This window comes from Falco naumanni, chromosome 4 (genome assembly GCF_017639655.2).
Source record: "Falco naumanni isolate bFalNau1 chromosome 4, bFalNau1.pat, whole genome shotgun sequence".
Classification (NCBI taxonomy): Eukaryota; Metazoa; Chordata; class Aves; order Falconiformes; family Falconidae; genus Falco; species Falco naumanni.
In genome coordinates, this window is record NC_054057.1 from 41,726,823 (window position 1) to 41,746,487 (window position 19,665).

Sequence of the window (19,665 nt, forward strand, 5' to 3'; positions counted from 1 at the left end):
TCTTTCAAATCTCAACAGAGTTGAGTTCAGACTTAATACCACAGTGTCTGTTTATCCTGAGTGCCACAGCCACAACCATGGGTATCGCCCTGCTCTATTAAACAGGAATTCACTCTGGGATTAGACAGCCATTTGCTGGCAGAACTGAACTATGTTCAGCCACACACCAGCCCCAAATTCTTTTCTGTTTGGTTTCAGTTTCATCTGTTCATTTCTTACATTGATAGCTACCAGTGGAATTTTTGGGTTCAAACATGTTCCTGTTTCACTGGGGAAAGGTGACACTTGCCTGTGAAAGGGCTCTGCGGACAGATGCCTTGGAATGCAATTTATACATATCCTAGACATCTTAAGAAACTTGACTCAGACTTCTGGTCATCGTTCTATGGGATGTGATGGGTTTTCTCAGGACTGAGTTTCTATACCAGGCATCATAGCCTAGATGATTCCCAAATAAATGTCTCACATGGTGGTTTAATGCAAATATTAGGTTTTAACTGTATAATCAGAGGAGTACAAAAAACACACCTCAAAGGAAACAGATTTTCCTGATAACAAATTAAAAGATTTATACTTAAGAACGTGCTCATGCATTACACATGCAAAACAGTATGCTAATTTTCATGGTGCAGTAATGTGAAATATAGGTAGATGATGATTAGGTGAATACAGAACAGAAATGAGAGCAAGTAGAAAATATAAGATAGTTACTTAAACACAAAAGTAAAGACTACTTCAAAAACACCGAGAGGGAAGTTACCAGATAAGGCAGAAATTTTACCTACTTTACCTGAATTCAGAGACAGAGCTTCAAGAAGGATTTGACATCTGCAGATAGGAACCTCCTGTGTATGAGCACAGGTTTAAAGACAGAGGAATGCAGTCAGGGTGTCAAACTCCACTTTGATTGGCTCACTATAATATATCTTAACCGAAAATAGTCAAATATCAACATATCATCTTGTCTGCAGTGTAATTTTTACCATGCTTAGATTATCTTCTTGGCACTCAGGCTGTTTCTTCCATTTCTTGTGCGTGTGAAGTCCCAACTCCTCTCTTTTTCACAGCTTTGAAATTTGCTAACTTTTCCTTAACCTAACTAACACTAATTTGTCTGGAAGTGTTACCCTAATTTGCTAAATTACTGATATTTTTATCCACTTCTCTCTCTGTTGACTATCATATATAGTTTCTTATACTGTTACGTGCTAACTGCTGTTTCTGTGCTACTAGAAGAATCAGAAGTAAGCTGGTTGGTCTTTTCCCCTCTAGTGAATTTTTAAATAGTTCATGGTCACTACTCCTGAAACCAAGTCTGGCAGGATACAAAGAGTTTTGACTTCGGACAGAAAAACCCTTCAGTGTTCTAATATAGAAGTTAAGGGGGAAAAAAAGAAAGAAAGGGTAAGTAGGTGCTTGGTTCCTAAAGAAAGTAGTTAGGCTCTACAACAGTTCTCCCAGTTTATGAGCCAAATATATAAGCAAGACAATCCTAAGAAATGAATTAGTTTTTGTAGTCCTAGCTGAATTCTTAATCAGGTTAGTTCTGTTATCCATAGTTCCTCATTTTCTAATATTTTCATGTGTCGCTATGCATAGAGCAGTGCTACTGCTATTTTGCAGCTTACCTTCTTTTCCAATGGACTGAAATAAATCAAATTTACTGCTTACAACTGGACATCTTCGGAAATTTTTCCAACAATGATGTATTAGAAAATACACAGATTTGAACGAGCTCTATGACTTCAGGACAATTTGTCAGATAAATTCAGTTACATAAAAAGGCTCATTAATGGATTAGCAAAAATAATGATCGCGTAGTAAGTGCATTTTGTCCAGTAGGCCCTCTTGTCAGAACATTAATTTAGTGAGGAACGAGGTATCAGATTTCTTCCCTTTCGTGTCTGAGATGAATTTAATTTGTAGTTCCTGACTCCTTTCTTCACTGTTCGGAAATAGTGTGCCTGAGAAATGAGTTGCTGTGTATCTTTTATCAAATATTTGAATGTTCATAAGACAATATTACAGTACCCAGGTACCACCTCCCCATTGTATCCTAAATTGTTGGGATAGATGATAATTTTTTCAGCTGCCCCTTTCTTTCCTTATTCCAAGTGTTTTTATATAAAGTGAAAGAACAGAAACTGAGAACAAAGCATTTCAGAAGACCTCAAGTTCAGGTCAGAAATTCAGGACATGCCTGTGGAGACAGGCAGCCCCAGTTATCACACATGACGCTAAGATACTTTATAGGATGAATAGTAAGATACTTTTGTGGAAACATTAGTTTTCTTCCCTTCATATAAGCATCCAACCCACTGCATTACTATGGAGAAATCTGTTTTCCACCAATTTTGTGACTCTCGCTCTTCATTTCATCTGCTTTTATTGCAAGGGAAATAAATAAAACAAGGAAATAAATAAATCAAGTGTCTTAATGGAATCAATGAAGATTTTTTTAATAGAAGGTTTTTGCACTATATAGCATTTTCTTTTTCTTTTTCTGTTTTACTTTTTCTGTTTCACTGAAATATAATGCAGCGTGGCAGTCCCAGTCAGATAGTCAGATTTGTTTGATGGTCAGTTTGGTGATTGTACAAAACAGTCACTTGTACAGCTGTAGTTCATCTTCCCATACCAAATGTTCTTTGACATGGAATTACTTGCAAATTAAACAGAGCCTGGGAAGCTTCCTGGGAATTGGAAAAAGATTGTCTGTGCCATTAAACAGTTATGATGTTCTCTGATGTGATTTCAGTCCATACCCTGGAGCACTGTCCAGAACAGTTCCCATGCATGGTGCAGGAGTTGGACTGTTCCAGGGATTATTCCCGGTTGGCAGTTTATGTGCAGCCTCCTTCTTTTGAAGGTTGAGAGAGTTTGCTTGTTCAGGCATAGACCATTCTGTGCCAGCAGTCTTCAGTGCCAAGGAACGTTTCTGGGCATGTTTATTTTACTGGTATAGAAACAGCCAGAATGAGCACAATAGTCTACTTTAACTGCTTTCCAGAAGTGCTAACCTCTTATGGTTGTATTCCTCAATATAAATCTAGTGTCACTGAAATAATCTTTTTCTCGTAGCCTCCTAGATATCACTCTTTAAGGACAGGCTATGAATAAAGTCTTTTTGGTAGCGTAATATTTTAAATTCTACATATTGCTATATACATGTTCCTATGTAATGTTGCCAGAAAATTTTTGGACGAAATCTGAAATCCACGTGTGTCTTCATAAAATTTGGTAAATCTGAGATTAAGACCTGTTAAGGCAAACTGTTCAATTTCTCGACATAGTTTACTGATTCTTTAGAGCATATATATTTTACCAGTCTTTCCGGTCACTTAAAACAGTGGGGACTGTAATATCTCCCTGTAGGAGGTATTCCAAATTTCAGGGAAAGAAATTTAGGTTTTCTCAGTATTATCCCTAAATATTAAAGCTTTTGTGCACCATTACATCTTTAGTTCCTCCTCTGTTCAGGTTTATTAACTCTTCCAATATCTGCATTGTCATATAGCATTAAATGAAACCACTTGTTTCCCACCAGATGTCACAACAAATATTAATATGTACAATTAATGAAGAAATTTGAGTCCCACCTGTTCTGTAATTCTTTGGTAATCTGTTTTGCGACTGTTTTTCCTGAGTGTTGACTCCAGAATTTGGATCGTTTCTAGATAAAAAAATGAGATGCAAGTAGAATACTATTTTGGGAAACAAATAACTTTCAGAACTTTAAGTTCTTTGAACATAACCAGTTATAAGATGATTCACATCCTTCCTTTCTCTTGCTCTGTAGCTGAAGAATTCACTGAGCCTTTAAGGCAGGTGGTTTATTTAACCTTGATTTGTCCATACTTTCCACAAATGCAGTAGTATGAATATGCAGTTTCAAAACTGTGTATTTCTTTGTGCAGGATGCTTTCCTGTTTCGTTGACATAGCTTTGTAAGCATATCAACATTGGCTTATGTAGAGTCAGTTTAGCACATTGTGCCTCCTTCTTCTGTGATAACTCATGCTTCTTTTGACTTCTTACTCATTTAGAGTTGTGAATGAGATACAAAAGCAGCAGTAACCTAGCCTAAACAAAACATCCCTGCATTTCTCTTTTAGCAGCTCAGATGCTGATGCCCACTAGAACTGAAACAGACGTGTTATGTATTGCACAGTTGCTGGGGTTTTCATGTGTGGTAACAGAAGTGTAAACAGCCCTATTTCATCCTGTCTTCAGGTACCAGGCCACTTTCATCCTATCTCAAGCACTCTACTTTATTTGTGGCATTTTTACGAAGGAGAAAAATCCCGCTAAAAGTATATGAATAAAAAAGGGAACTTGGCTGGCGTGTGAAGGAGAACTGTGCCTTGGTGCATGCCACCCAAGACTCAAAGTTTTTCAGTATCACTTCCAGTTCTACAATTTGTATCTCTGGGAGTACTATGGGTAGCATAGGAGCTGTAAATTAGTCTATGGTCATCTGGTTTTCAGAAAACCTGGGCTTAAATGTACATTCTGTTACAGAATTCTGTGTTATCTCAGCTAATCATTTCATGTCCCCTTATGCTCTGTTTCCTCATCTCTAAACTGGAAAAGAAAATATTTTCTCCAAAGGTGACCTTCATATATGTATTTTAAAACCAAGAGGTAAATCAATGGGTCTGTGAGTATGTACTTATAAGATTGTCAGTGTAAAGCATTATAAAGCAGCAAAATATGGCTGGCTGCTCAATTTCATTTATTTAACCAGAAGGAAAACTAACATGTAGTATTGGTGGGAAAAAAAGTGTAAGATCACGGGAGCATCCACCCTAAAAATTTAAGAGATCATTTTGGATATTCGTAGATAGAAAATAGTTCAGACAACCATGTAAAGGTAAGAAAGGGGGATTAATTGTGCTAGTTATGGTCACTAACCACAGTGTGAAGTACAGCCAGTAATTTTTCAAAGCTCTTTGTCTTGGACCTTGAGTAACTGCTTGTGTGCAAAACAGCAGAACAGCATTGACAACAGATCAGAATTCTCTGCTAAATTCTGTTGCTTTTAGCTCTTTATACCCGCTTTGTGCAGGTATAAATGCACAAAGCCAAGGGCAGTGGAGAATGTAATCTAGTGTCGGAAACTAATTTCAGTGTGGCTCCTACCCAGAGAACACATTTGATTGTTATTATTTTCTGCTGATTCTGTTGGAAATTTTGGTACTATAATCTCATAACTTTGACTCTAGGGCCCTCCTCTTACACTTTCTTTTTCCTTCTAGTTATTCAAAGCAGAGCCTTTAGAAAAAGCTTCTTTTTTTATTCTCTATAAATTTTTCAGCATGTTTCCTTTGGTTTTGTAACTGTCAATAAGATTATAGAAAGTATCCTCCTATTCTTCTTTAATCAGAACTCTGCCAAGTCTGATGTTAACTAGGATATTTCCCTTTCTTTCTAGCTGAATTGGAAATAAAATTTACTTCTTTTAGCTCACTTTTTTTCTTAAGCTCTTCCAACAGCAAGAATTCCCTGTCGGAGTCCTTATTTCCCACTGCCTATTCACATGTAGTGTCAGAGTTACAAATATCAAGTCTTACTCATGTTTAATTTTTTACTGTATAATGACAACTTTTGTTGAACATCTTTTTCTCTTTTCTTTTTACATGATATTGCAGGAGTACTTTATAAAACATTTAGCTATATTTTCCCAAACTTTATGTCCCATAAAATTGTGGAACCATCATCAGGTTGAAGACTGCCTGCTGAAATTTTTGCTACACTCTGATCCTCCTTATCATCATCTGAATGCTGTAAATATTGAGACACAGAGTTTTAAAAGATAATGATGGAATTCAGTGCTGCAGAGACAGATATGCTGCATCAAGTATTAATGATGCCTTAGTAGCTCTACTTGAATTTTTCAAATAAAACAGCTGTTTGTAGTGCTGTGTGTTTTAAATCCTTGTATTAAGGAAGTGATCTTAACTATTCTTACCTTGTAACAGTAAGCGGGGAGCAAATAGTCTTCTGTGTATTCCAATTGTCATCCTATTCTGAAGTACAGTTTAATTAAGAATTATGTTTAAGTAAAGGATAAATAGAGACAGCACATTTATGCTTGAATTCAGATGTATGATTGGGTGTATTGTGGTAGATGCTAAGCACAAACACAATTCAGATACCTTACAAATTCATATCACAGTCACTTTCAGTGAACACTTCACATACTTCGTAAGTGCTTCAAGCTGTGATAGAGTTCTGCTTTTTTACAAGGGAAAGTGGAAAACAACAGAGTGGGAAATACAGTCTTTCCCCAGACAGCACAGTGTGACAAGAAAGTGATAGTTGAAGGATGGAGGAACCAAAATGGTTCCTCCAGGAATGGGAGGCAAAACCAGACTGAGTACCAAGATAGAGCCTTTTTTTTCCTCCCAAAATAGCTCATATTAGGGTTTTTTTCAGTTGGACAGACATAAAGTTCAAGGGGTTTAGTATTTTTAATATATATTTTATAGATACATTTTTGATATATATTTTATTCTAGGTCACTCAGCTGGAACAAAATTCCACTTTATAATGTTCTAACTCTTCATTTAGTAACTCAAACAACCTAACGAATGCCTTAATCTTTTCCTAATGTGATGGGCCTGTGAGTTCTGCCTGTTCAATTTTCTATTTAATTTTCCAGGTTAACCTTTTATTTAAAGGAGTCAATAAACATTTTAACTGAGTTAAATAATTACATGGTATTTAAGAAATCATTTCAGATTTCTGGAATGCCCTTCAGTTCCCAGAAATCCATTCTTTATATGCTGTTACAGATATCCTGGGAAAAAAAAAAAAAAAAACAAACCAACCAAAAAAAACCCTAGAGAACAGTTAGTTTAAAAGACACATGTTATGCATTTTAATGTTCTTGTTTGTTTTATACCAGCTCAACCTGGTGAAAAGATTTTTTTCATCCAGACTTTGTCCCTTTCCTTCCCAAAAATTTTCCATTATGTTTTTAGCTTTTACAGGTTAAAACTCGATGAATTTTCTGTATATAGGGTAGCGGATTTATTATTATTAATCCTCACTGAGGGAGAAGCAGCAAAGCATTTCAGCTCATGCACTGAATGGACGCTTCTTGTTATTCTTTGCCAAATAGAGGTAAATGGCTTCTGGTAGGTCTGATGACTTCTCCATCTCCTTTCTGGCTATGTACAGTTCACTGAAAGGGTTCTGACATCTTTCTTGTTACTCAGACTCAGTTGCATTAGTTATGCCAAATCATCATTTCTATACATGCAAAGACTTTAATTCTCCCTTTGCTTCCTGAACCAGTACTCCACACAAATCCTGGAATTCCTTAAGTTTAATGAACATCCCTCTTCTCATTTCCTAGAACATTTTTGTTATTGCTTTCCTAGGAGCTGATTTCAGTCTTCACTTGAAAATGGAGTTGTTATAAAATGGCCATGTTGACAGATGGCATAAATGGCATAGCTAATCAAATCTGCTCCAGTGTTTTAACAGCAACAGGGAATTATCATCATGCTACTAAATGAAGGTCTTAAAAATGCAGTCAGTAAAGTGGGTGGTGCACTGAAATGACAGTTTCCAGAAATCTAGCTCAATGACGCAGCAATGATAGTAGTTGCTATGGCTGACATCTCATTGGCATACGCCTCAAAGGAAGTTCACAAGCAGGTTGACTTGGAACCTATCGTTCCTGATAAAGCTGCTTTCTGATAATATTGTTCGGACTCACCATTGCATCAGTAGAAAATGTTAAATAAACAATGCCCAGGGTTTAATGTATTTTTCTTTAAGTTAGGGTCATCTGAAGAATGTCTTGCATGTTTGGAAGACCCATTCCAAGTCCTTGCATGTTGAATTCAACTTTTGGTGGTTAATTCCTGGGGAAAGTCAGCCCCAGCAATGTTACTTGCCACCATATTTCAGTAGTTTCTCAGAAAAGGATTAAGAACTGTAAATGAGTGTGCCTAGGATAAACTTTTATTCATATAATTTTTGGAGCCTTTAAATTTGACACCATTTAGACACAAGGTAATTTTTTTTAATAAAAGGCCATTAATCCTACTGGGTCTAAGTACATTTGGGTTTGAATTAGTGTGGATATGTAACTGCAGCAATTGCCTCTGTTGTAGGAATTTATGGAGTAGCTTGATGTCATGTCTAAGTGTTGGCTTGATTGTCTGATGTACAGAATATCTTCAAACCCATCAGATTTTAGCCAGAACAGTAAGACTAAAATGAAATGTGTTTGTGAGTATTCATTACATCTGAAAATTAGATAAATTCTCCTTCAAGATGCGCACAGAAGTTGCTAATGAAGCTCTTCAAACTTTAGAGAAAAGTAGGTGAGACTGAGACTTCAAAAAAAATATGTTCTATTCATACCTGGAATGTTATGTTATCATTTCTTTCTGCTTAGTAAGGTCCTCCTTGTCTCAAATAGTCAGGGAGACAGACTACCACAAAGGTGGAGAGGCAGCACTGAGCTCCCAGCGTAGCACTGATTCACCCACCCTTCAGCAGGGAAAAACTCATTATAGTGGCTTTGTTCCGTTGCATTGGGAAGGAGGCCTCTGTACTTCTCTGGATTTCATTTCTAGTTTGGGCATCTGTTTTTCTTCAGTGCAGTAGGTTTTTGGAAAAGTCAGTTGCTATAGAGTGAGTGATAATTTATACCTGTTAGGGACGGGTTTGGGTTTTTTTTGTAACATTGCAAACAGTGGAATGTGGATCAGTGCAAGTACAAGAGAGTCAACATTTTCTCAAAATCTTTTGCCAAAGACATTGTAGATTCTGCCCCGAATAATTCTGTGGAAAAGTTTATTATCCCAAGCGTGTTGTTAATGTTGTTTACATCCTCTTGTAACATCCTCTCCTACTGTATAATGATTCCACTGTTCCATTCTTCCAAATGCACCTGTTTACCTTGCTTGAAGTAGGATAGTACTTAGTATGTCTTGGCATCTTTCAGTTCATTAAGAACAAAAAATTACCACATAAATATAGCTAACTGTAACAGTGGCCTTATTTGCTTGTCTAGTCTTAATAAAAGACTGAGAAAGTTTTTTTGCTGTAAGCCAGGTAAGTTATGACCGTGGGTGCCAAATGACATCAACCTGTCTCATAAAAAAATAGAACAGGAAATGAATGCAGAAACCAAAAACAAACAAAAAACACCCCCAAACCCAACCCTAACTGGGGAGGTTCTCTTTCAAAGTCGAACATCATGGTTTAGTTATTTGCTTGCCATTTTAATAATGCTTTCTGTTTGTAATGCTACTGTTGTCTAGGAAACCCTAAGTTACTGTGTGAACACTGATAACACTCATGACATAGGGATTGCCAGGGGAATCATTAAAGTGCTGCAAGTTGCTTTAAAATTTCTTCGCTACCTCTTGCAAATAAGAAAAGGTATTGCAAGCATGTCATTAGCCTCACCTAATTTGATAAGACATATGCATGCAACTTCAGTTTTCTGCAGCTAGCGAGGAGGTAGAAGCAGTTGTACAGTATTCTCTAATTGCTATGAAGGCTGTTCAGAGGTTGTTTTCTGAATCTGTGAACGCTGATCACATTGTTCTATGTGTATCTTGATATCTCAGATCACCTTGCCTGGTAAAAGCAGTGACTGGTTCACTGCACCTTTGTGGGATTAAATTTTCCTGGCTAAGAAGGAACAAGACAGAAATAATTAAACCCATTTACATCCATATGGCTGACATCAAACTTTAAAATGCTATGGCTCAGTCCAGTCTTAAGATTAATTAACCAGTGGAATGGAGACATTCTGATTTAAGAACTGTAAATTTAAAAAAAAACTAAAATAAAACCTCATTAATTGAAACACCTTTCACTGAAGTGGATTATGTGATTGACTCCTATTGCAAGCAACAGCTTGTTGAGCAAAAGCAACACCATGTAAATCATATGGATTTTTAAATAAATCTTATCATTTACTTACTCTCTGTCATTCTCTTCTTTTCCTCTTGTTCCTTTCTTGTTCATATTTCCCTTCTAATTCCATCTGGACAACTTCTATTTCATCGTTTAAAGATGCTCCAGTGGATTTGACCGTCACCGGCAAGATTGGGTAGACAGTGGCTGCCCTGAAGAGGTATGTGAGTAGCTTACATCCTCGGCCCATCAGAGGCCATTTATATACCTGCAATGCTTTTGATTAAATTCTTCAGATTATGAAGCGTAGTTTCAAGGCCAAAGACATGCTATATTTATCTTTATCATTCAGTGGAAATGCTGTAAGGCGTAATAAAGAAAAATAGGCTGAGCAATTTCACTCTCCATTTGAGGGAATAAAATGGACACAAAGTAAAAATCTTACCTCTTAGAAAATACTTTAAATAAAAAATAAATATACCAGAAAGCCTGCCCCAAAACAATGCCCCTGCACTGGTTTTCTCTTAGATCTCTGACGTTTGCCTGAAAAGGGGAAGAAACTGTGATGGTCCTCATCTCAGAAAACCCTCTGACAGAGTAGTCTCAGGTGAAAAACAGACATTGCATTTTGATTATGAAATCTGGTCAAATAAATTAGTACAGAAGAAATTACATAGATGAACTCAGAGAGATTTAAAAAAAAAAAAAAAAGAAAGAAAAAAGCAAGGCCTTTGGATTTCCTGTCATGGAGGGGCAGTGAGATAACAAGAAAGATATCTGATTGTAGTAGTGATAGACTGTCAAACGGACTATGGGCCTCCTCTAAAAGAGTTATTTGGGGTACTCCTGGACCAGAACAGTTTATTTTCAAGACACATATATAAGCATCTTACTGTCAGTTCTTTCCCAGCATCTTCCCTTTAGAAAGTTTTTTAGTTTGGGGTTTGGGTTTTTTGGTTGGGTTTTTTTGGTTGCTTTTTGTTGTTTTGGTTTTTTTATTTGGGGATTGTGGTAATAGGAACAAATTAATTTATGACACTTTTAATCTCCTGTTGGCCATAAAAAAGCAGTTAATTTTCCTTTTTGGCTGAAAGGGCTAAATTCTGTCATGAGTTCCAGCACCATTGCCCTTCTGAAGTATAATGTCAGGTGAAACAGAGGGCGAAACATAGTCCCAAGTGTCTAGTTAGAAAAGCACATTTGGTTTAATTCTCAGTAGAAGCAGAGAGACATAACAATATGAATCCAGTCTGATGGAAGAAATTTTTTTCTTGTAACTGTAATTGCAAAATAACTGCATCCTACATACTGCCTTGTTACACAGCCTTGAAGCTTCAACTTTGCAGTTTGTAATCTGCTGATTTAAGAATGGAATTTCTATGAGATGTATTGTCTTGGGGGGACAACTTCCTCAAGAACATAAAATAAAAAGTCAGTGAGAATATGTGTTGTTATGGTGCGCAACTTTTGTGTTGCCTTAATCCAGGTTGTAATTAGCTAGGATTCATATGTACCTGTAGATGAAGTTATCCAAAAACTGTTCTCTGTAGGACAGTAGCATCGCGTTCTGCTTCTCCCTTCTTCTTTCAACACAATTAGTATTCCAAGGCTTAATATGTGGTCTGAGGGGGAAATATCGGTGCACTAAATGTGTATGAGAAACTAATAGTTTTATTTACACAGTTTCAGGCTACTTGAGTGCTGCTCACAGTCCAGCTTTCAGGCTCTCTGGAGTGGAAGCAACAGCTTACTTAGCATCTTCCAGAATGATGCCTGACTTGACTGCTGGAGTTCAATGAGGGATCAATAATTAGCACACAGAGGTTAATTTTAGATGTATTCATTCAAGAGGATGAATAATGATGATTCTTATAATAATGTTTCCTTCTTTGTAATATAGATTTTGAGCTAAATTTTGATTAAATTGCATCAGTGAAATTAACAGTGGTTTTCAAACTAAAATATGAAGGAATCTAAAGAATAATTATACCACAGGTAATGATTTTTTTTTAATGTAATACATTGTTTCTGATAAAGGACAATAAAATATCCAGGCATATTAAATGAAAGACAACATCCACTGGGTTTTGACAGCCAGATCTCAATAAAATGAAGATACTTTTTGGGATTCCACTTCTCATTAAAATGATTGGAGACAGCAGGAGTTACAGGCAGGGTCCCATATTTGCTGCTAGGTAAATGGATGTATTTTCCTATGCAAAACATAAAAGAAAATATTCATTACACTGGCAGAATTTTAAAAGTGTCCAGAAATTTAAAGAAATACTCAAGATTTATATAAAAATATTTGCCCATGAAAACAGAACTTAGATTATTATATCATGGTGAATATTATTTATGGTGTGCTAATAAAACATAATCATGTTTTATTTATATTTATTTTATATTTTATAATACTAATATTCAAAGTTAATTATGGTTATATGCATGTATAATATGTGAAATTTTAATATTATATAAACCGAAAAGGCTTAATAGGCATATAGTGAAAGTTGCTTTATAGTGTGTTATATAAATATTCTATAGGCTGAATAAATTCACACATTTTACATTTATATGCATATTCCTCTGTGATAACTGCATGTATAGCCTAATTAAATGCTCTAGTTAACTACATATTACGCACTATGAAAGGCTACAATTTAATTCCCATGTATCTTTTTTTTTAACGTGTGTTATGGCACCCAGACCAATGACAGTGAACATTCACAATAGAAAAGTGAAAATCTGAATGGTAATTTTAGGTATTAAAACCTGATTGGGGGAAATAATGTTTGACATTCAGGGATGACTCTGAAGCCTTGTCTTAGACTACTGAGAGTTGTAAGTTTTGCAGCTAAATGAAAAATATATGTTGCTGAATGCTTTGTAGACCACTTCAAAAGGGAGGGGGGTGGGGGGTGGGGGGGTGGAAGCTCTGGAAATTCCTTGATTTACGGTTTCCCTTTTCATTCTTTTTATCCTGACAGCTTGTCCATGCTTAAATACTTTACTCAGTTATAGTCTCCACTGAGAATTAATTTTCTCTCCTTCGTTTTTGTTGTTTCCCAACAGTCAAAAGATAAGATTTGTGAGAAAAATATAGGCTCAACTGAAGCACCTCCATACTCCACCACCACCCTTCTGCCAACCACCACAAAGTTCAGAGTTTTAACAACCACCAAAGGATCCACCCCTTCCCACCTGCCAACTAGCCTGCCCACAGAAGGTGAACTGTGTATACTGCATTATTCTGTAGTCCAAATATGTCATTTACAAGTCCACATGAAATTTAATTCTTTTAAGTATGTGCTTATGTTGACCTTTTCTCTACAAGGCAGCCAAGGCAATATCTGCTACTGGTTTTAAATTGCAACTCGCTGTTGCAACAATAAGGTGCAAAAGGGAGGAGCACAGGCAAGCCAGGCAGACTTCTGGAGGACTCGTGGTTACAATAAGTTTTTCTTGTTCCTGTAACCATCAGGCCATAGTCCAAAACCTGTTGAAATTGTAGGGGAGAGCCCTGCTAAAGTTAGTGAACAAACTCCCATCACAGACTTAATAAATTTTTAATCTCTTTAGGTATTCTATTTAGCCAGGTGAAAATTAGAGATAACCCAAATTAAAAACCTCGTTGAAATCTGCCTGTTTACTTTTTTTCAGTCAGTTGACACTGTTCTTTTCAGATGGTGCTCACTGTTGTGAAATAGTTTCTATAGGCTTCTTAACCAAATTGACTGGGTAAGTGATGGTCTGTCAGTTCTCATCCTTGTCCCACTGGCTGCTTAAATCTTGCCTTTCTGTCGTTGAGATATCCTGCTTCCTTGCTTCTGGAGAAAATTCAGCTGGGTAGAAAAAGCTAGCTCAGATTAATCAAATAGCATCTATAAAATGGGAGAGGGAGCTGGGGAGAATTTTCTATTGGAATTGCACGTTAACACAAGAAAAGGTACCAGGTACAGGCAGATTTTTTAAGCAACCTGTGACAGGAAAATCTGAGCTGAAGGCATTTCAAGGTGAGGATCTACTAATAAGAAAGGTTGGGTTTGTTTGCAGCAAGAGAAGTTTAGAAACTTTCAATACAGGATTTAGACTGCATTAACAGCATTATTCCCTGGCATTTTGTTCATTAAAGCTCACAACAAGAGGAATATGGAAATAAAAGTGATTTAAAACTGGTAGACTTTTTCATGATTCTTAGAAGAGGAATTAAGTCATTTTTACATGTTATTGTCATATGTTGGTTCATATAGTCCTTAATATGATCAAATGCTCAAGCTATGTATGAATATGTAACATAATTAATTATTTGTAAGTGTTATGAGACAGACTCTAGTATCCTTATCAACAAGTATTTTGAATCCTTCTTTACACTGTAACACTCTCATGTTATTTAGTAGTAAGGAAGTAAAGCATGGCTCAGTGTAAGTAAGAACACTACAATCAAATTCTCACTGAGTACCAAATCATTTTCTAATTGTTGAATTTCTCTGAAATTAGAAAGTCATTCCCACAATAACTCATGACTTAGAAAAATGCATTTTCCTTTAACTAAATTTTGAATTTCCTTTACAGATGACACCAAGATAGCACTGCACTTAAAAGATAATGGAGGTAAGAGATTATCTTTTTGTCTGTAAATAATGTCAGTAGTTTGTCAAATTATACCCCACTGAACTTCCTTAATCGAAATCAGATTGTAGAAATAGTTTTTACTAGACTACCAAGGGACTTCAGCCTTCCACATCTGTGTGGAAGAGCAGCGGGACAAATAAGCTTTGTAACTGCTTAATAAATTAAACATTTACAGCTCTCTTTATAAAATTTTAATAAAACAGCAGGTTTTATTAACTTCCAATTATGGACATATTAAGTACATTTTTAACTGTATTAATACAATTAACTGTATTGTAATAGTACGGTAGCATTTAACTGTATTAAGAGAGGATATGGTGCTAGTTCTAAGTAATAATATTGTGCTGTAAATGCATTCATAGTAGTGAATTATTACATGCTGTTTTGTTAATAACCATATCAATTTTATATCTGTGTCTCTGTACTAACAGAGACCCTGTATTCCTGCATGCACATTCCCCGTGCGAGTTAATAAGATCACCTTGTCTCACCATTAAAGCCTCTGTTAAATGAGACTCTGCAGGGGACTACTTTTGTCGTCATCTTCTTTGTGGGTTCAAGGGCTGAGACCTGATGTTTGCTCCTTCTCCCTTTGAAGCTGATGAGAATTTTGCTACTAGTTATAATAGGACTGGGTCATTAGATATAGGCTGTGTCTGTATTCACTGCCTTCGTGGAGTTTGCTGAGGGGAAAGGAAAGATTTGGGTTGATTTCTCTGGTCTATCAAAGCAGAGGATGATTTGCTGAGCCCATTGAAATAAATTGTATTTCCACTGATATAAAGGGAAATATTATTGGCCCTGATGGCCTTTCCTCCAGGCAGGGAGCACCAAGCCTCCCTCAGGCACAGGGGAACTGGCAGACAAGCATGGCAGCAGGCACAGGCAGGGCGCAGGGTGAGTCCAGCAGGTCAGGGGCAGCAGCCGGGGTCAGCCCCAGTCTAGTGACCACCGGCTGAGCCCGCAGTGATGAGGCAGGCCCGGGGGCAAAGCAGGACCCAGGTCAACAAGGCAAGGCTGCAAATGGCGAGGGAGCTGGCTATGCACAGCAGCCAGCAGTGCAGCTCAGTCAAGGACCAAAGGAAGCAGCTCCCATCAGCAGTTCCAGAGAAGGTGAGGTAATGAACCAGGTCCATACAGGGAGTCCAGCCAGCAGCAAAAGGAGATGGGGCCACTTATAGTCTACAACACAGCACCAAGGTCCATCCAAGGAGACATAGCCCATGACAGGACTGGAGACAAACTCCTTCAGCATAGATCCAAGGTTGGTGCAGGAGACAAGGTCATAGATCAGAGATGGGGCTGACTACAGGTTTACCTACAACATAGCTTAGGCTTGGGCTTGAGCTTAATGGAGTCCCCGAGCCCGTGAGCAGAGGTCCCAGGTGCCGTGGGTCAGGACAGCTGAGGCATAGTGGTTTCTCAAGGCCCTCACATAGAATTATTCAAGTTTTGAAAAACAGCAGTTGTATGTATTTCAGTAACGTTCAGCCGTTATTTTTGCCTTCCCTCAAATTAGGAATCTGCTCGCTCCACAGGAGGCAGTTGCCATCCCCTTCCTTGCCAGTCACTCTTCTGTCATTTTGCTGTCACTAACCACAGCACAGCTTGTCACATGCTGTGCTGGGCATTGAATTGTCCATTTGTTGGCAGTGTTATTGTTTGACATGGTTTTGACACTTAAGTGGTCCTTGGAATAAGATTATCTATAATCTCAGGGCGGTACTTCAGGCATTTTGTCTGCGGGAATGTCCCTGTACCTTTCTTTCTCATTCTTCTTGAAATAAAATTGCTTTTAATTTTGTTCTAAAAAGTGCTTCAGTGCTCTTAAAGTTCAATAGACAAGGTGAATCAATCAGCGCTTCACTTGTCCCATTTCATGTCTGCTCTGTACGTAAGGTATATTCCCAGATGAGCTGCGCCCACACTCTGCCCCACATGCCATTGCTCCATTGCAGGTGGCTGGCCTGGGACCAGGCAGCAGTCTGTCATGAGCATCTCATAAACAGCTCAAAATAGTATGCTGTTATATAAAAAATAATTCAAAAGGTGGCCTAATTTCAAAAGGATTGTTTTTTCACTTGTCTACTCCTTGCCCAAAATCTGAAAAAAAAACCAAACCCACCCTGTGAAAGCAAACAAAATGTTGCACACTAGAGCAAGTAAGTGATGGCTGTGGCCTACTTGGTAGAGTGAGGTGGTAGGGTTTGTAGCACCGCTTATCTTAAATATAGAAAGTCCATTTCCACGGAGAATGCTGCCGAACTTTAGGAGGAGAAACTGATACCTGATGTGATTATTCATTTTTCTTGAGCTGTTTCTTTTGTTCTTGAAATTGGGAAAAAAAAGAAACTGACTTCAAACAACAATGAAGCAAAGCAACACACCAGGTTTTCTCATTCACACAGTAAACGTAGCTTTTAATCTGAAAAGTTCTTTTTGATGAATCTTCAATTATGCATTGAATTTTCCAGTGACCCCAAGATTAGGCTCAGATAAAACCTTTGCAACCACAGGCACATTCTTTGATTCTCTATGATTTGTCAGCTTTTCATAAAGAGTAGATTATTTCAGGTCATGAATACAGGGTCTTTACTTTCTCACACTAGATCCTTTAAAACTCTAATGAAAGGGAACCTTTTATAACAGAAAACCAAAGCTATATTGGATCAGTGATCAGCTATGGCTTGATGTGCTCTTGGATGATAGCAGTCAGTGTCTGGTTAGGTACAACAAAAGGATTCCAGAAAAATTCTGCATCTCACATCTGTCTGAAACTTTTGAAACCAAATGTTATAAAGCAGCAACTAAATTCAAATTAAACTTCAGGTTCAGGTCAAACTGCTTTGACTTTTTAATTATATGAGAAAATCACTTGCAAGTTAGTGCTGTAATTTGCCCACAACTTTTTGTGGCATATTTTAACATAAATTCCACATTTGCTTGTTTCTGTTTCTTCTGCCTTCCTTCTTCCTTCATGGCACATGACAGATGCCTAATACATGCATGCCAAACCATTTTAAAATACATCTGGCATGCCATTACAATTTTTGTTAAATCTTAATTCTTTTCAAAATGACAAGCATTTTGTAATTTTCAAGATATGTCCATCACTACAAATGTATATTTTTGTTATTAATTGCAGATTCTGTTGGATTCTGTTGAGGTTTTTTTTTCATTTGTTTTATAACAAAGTACAGCTGACTAAACAGTTTTAAAGCCTAATTTTTCATAAAAATTGTAATTGCCAGTGGCTATACAGTAATGCAGTATTTTCTTGAGACTTGAGAATTCTTTGGTGGATGATTTAGGTGATTGGCCAGCACATTTAGACATTTTATTTGACCTTTTTAGACACTTTGTTGTGATGATTTGTTTGCTATGAGTCCCTCTTAGTCCTTCAGCTTTATAACTCAAAAGAAAAGTGTATGTGTGTTGGACAGTAAGTGTCAGAGAAGCTGCTACACTTCTCATTCATCAAGATGTACAGAAACTGCTGTTGCACAAAAGGAAAGCTGTGCAAAAAAAACCATCTACCTGAGGGAGAAAGCTGTTTTACTTATTTGTGAGTAAGTCCATCCCAGCATAGGAAATGTCTGTGTCCTGCTACTTTCACTCTGTAGTGGACTTTTTCAAAGGTGGTCTAGATATAAACATTAGTGATGTACAGGATTAATGTTAGTGCTATGCAGAGCTTAATTTGATCTTGATAGATTAGGAAACTCTGTAAGAAATGACCAAAATGCAGACCAAGTTCTGCATTCATAAAAAGAATAATTTTATATACCTAATATACAGTGATAAATTTACCCAAGGGTGTTTTTTGTTGTTTTGTTTTGTTGGGTTTTTTTTTGGGGGGGGGGGTTGGTTTTTTTTCTTGTTTTTTGTTTGTTTTTTTCTTTTTTGTCTTAATAGTCCCCTATGCCTGGAAACTAGCTCCCATTAGCCATCTGTCTTCTTAATTTCCCTTGAAAATTGGAGTCTGAGCTCTTCCTACCATAGGAATTCTTGACAAGTTATGGAGGACTCAGTCCTGTTTATTTTGTGTATCCTGAGCTCCAGCTGCAACATGTTAAACAATACTTCATGCCTGCCAATAATAATCTCATTTATTTATTTCTAATGTGTTAATCTTCTAAATAATCCAGAAAATGAGACCTATTTCAACAAAGAGACAAGCCAAGCCTTTAAGGAAAAACATAATTTTGACTTAACAAAAATTACTATGACCACACAGTACAAAACAACTAACTCGGGTTAACAAGACACTACATGTTAGCTGAGTCCTCTCCAATTTTGAAGTAAAACACGTTAAATCAAACAATGCTAAACCTAGCCTTTGTGGTGTTTTAAACATATTTTAAAGTGAACGTGTATGATCTCCACACAGTATGGCTTTGTTTTATCATCAGATCTTGGCCTAGCCACAGCAAAGGGTGTTCCAGAGGCTTCACCGCAGCTGGTGCTAGCCAGGGAGCCACAAGCTCTCCTTTTGGGCCTTTCTTATAGCCAGTGGCAAGCAATAGGCAAGAGGAATTCATTAAGGTCACCCTTAAAGAAGTGTCCAAAGTGAGCTAAGTTACTATATAGGGGTGCCTGTTGCTGTCAGCCAAAGAGAAGAATCTAAATGATGTGCTAAGGGTGGACATCTTACTTCTAGGTGCCTATGCCTAAGGTTTCCTTACATTAATTGTCTTCAGGGTGTCCTAGTTAATCTGTTGTGTTTCAGTTCCTGTCCGGAAACCTGGCAGGCCAAGATTCAGACCTCTTCTTCCACTCTTCTCTCATGAAAAAGGGAGGATTTAAGGTTTTAACCATTATTGCAAAAATCCTGTTGAGATTAGGTTATGGATTATGTAATTATACGTTTACTTCTGTATGTTCCACTTACAAAACTGCTGATGTTCCCCTAAAATAACAATGTTCATACAATTTTAGACAAGGAAGGATTTCCTTGTAGACAACTTGTCATAGTTTATCTATGCTGTACTGTATGCTGTGCTTGTGCAAAAAAAAAAGACTATCAAGGAGCATCTCTGGAATGTTTCCAGTAGTGATAGAAATAGAAGGAAAAAAGAAAAGTGTCAGAACACAGAGATAAGAAAATAAAGGCTGATGGATAGAAATGTGTTAATAGGA

At 37.1% G+C, this 19,665-nt stretch overlaps 1 protein-coding gene across 1 annotated transcript in view; it reads left to right on the forward strand.

The window, feature by feature from the left end:
* Positions 1-19,665, forward strand: part of PLXDC2 (plexin domain containing 2) — a 273,509-nt gene that overhangs the window by 230,790 nt on the left and 23,054 nt on the right. The window contains exons 10-12 of the mRNA XM_040591928.1: positions 10,051-10,111; positions 12,967-13,120; positions 14,467-14,505. Coding sequence (XP_040447862.1) covers positions 10,051-10,111; positions 12,967-13,120; positions 14,467-14,505 — 254 coding nt within the window. The remainder of the gene's footprint in view (positions 1-10,050; positions 10,112-12,966; positions 13,121-14,466; positions 14,506-19,665) is intronic.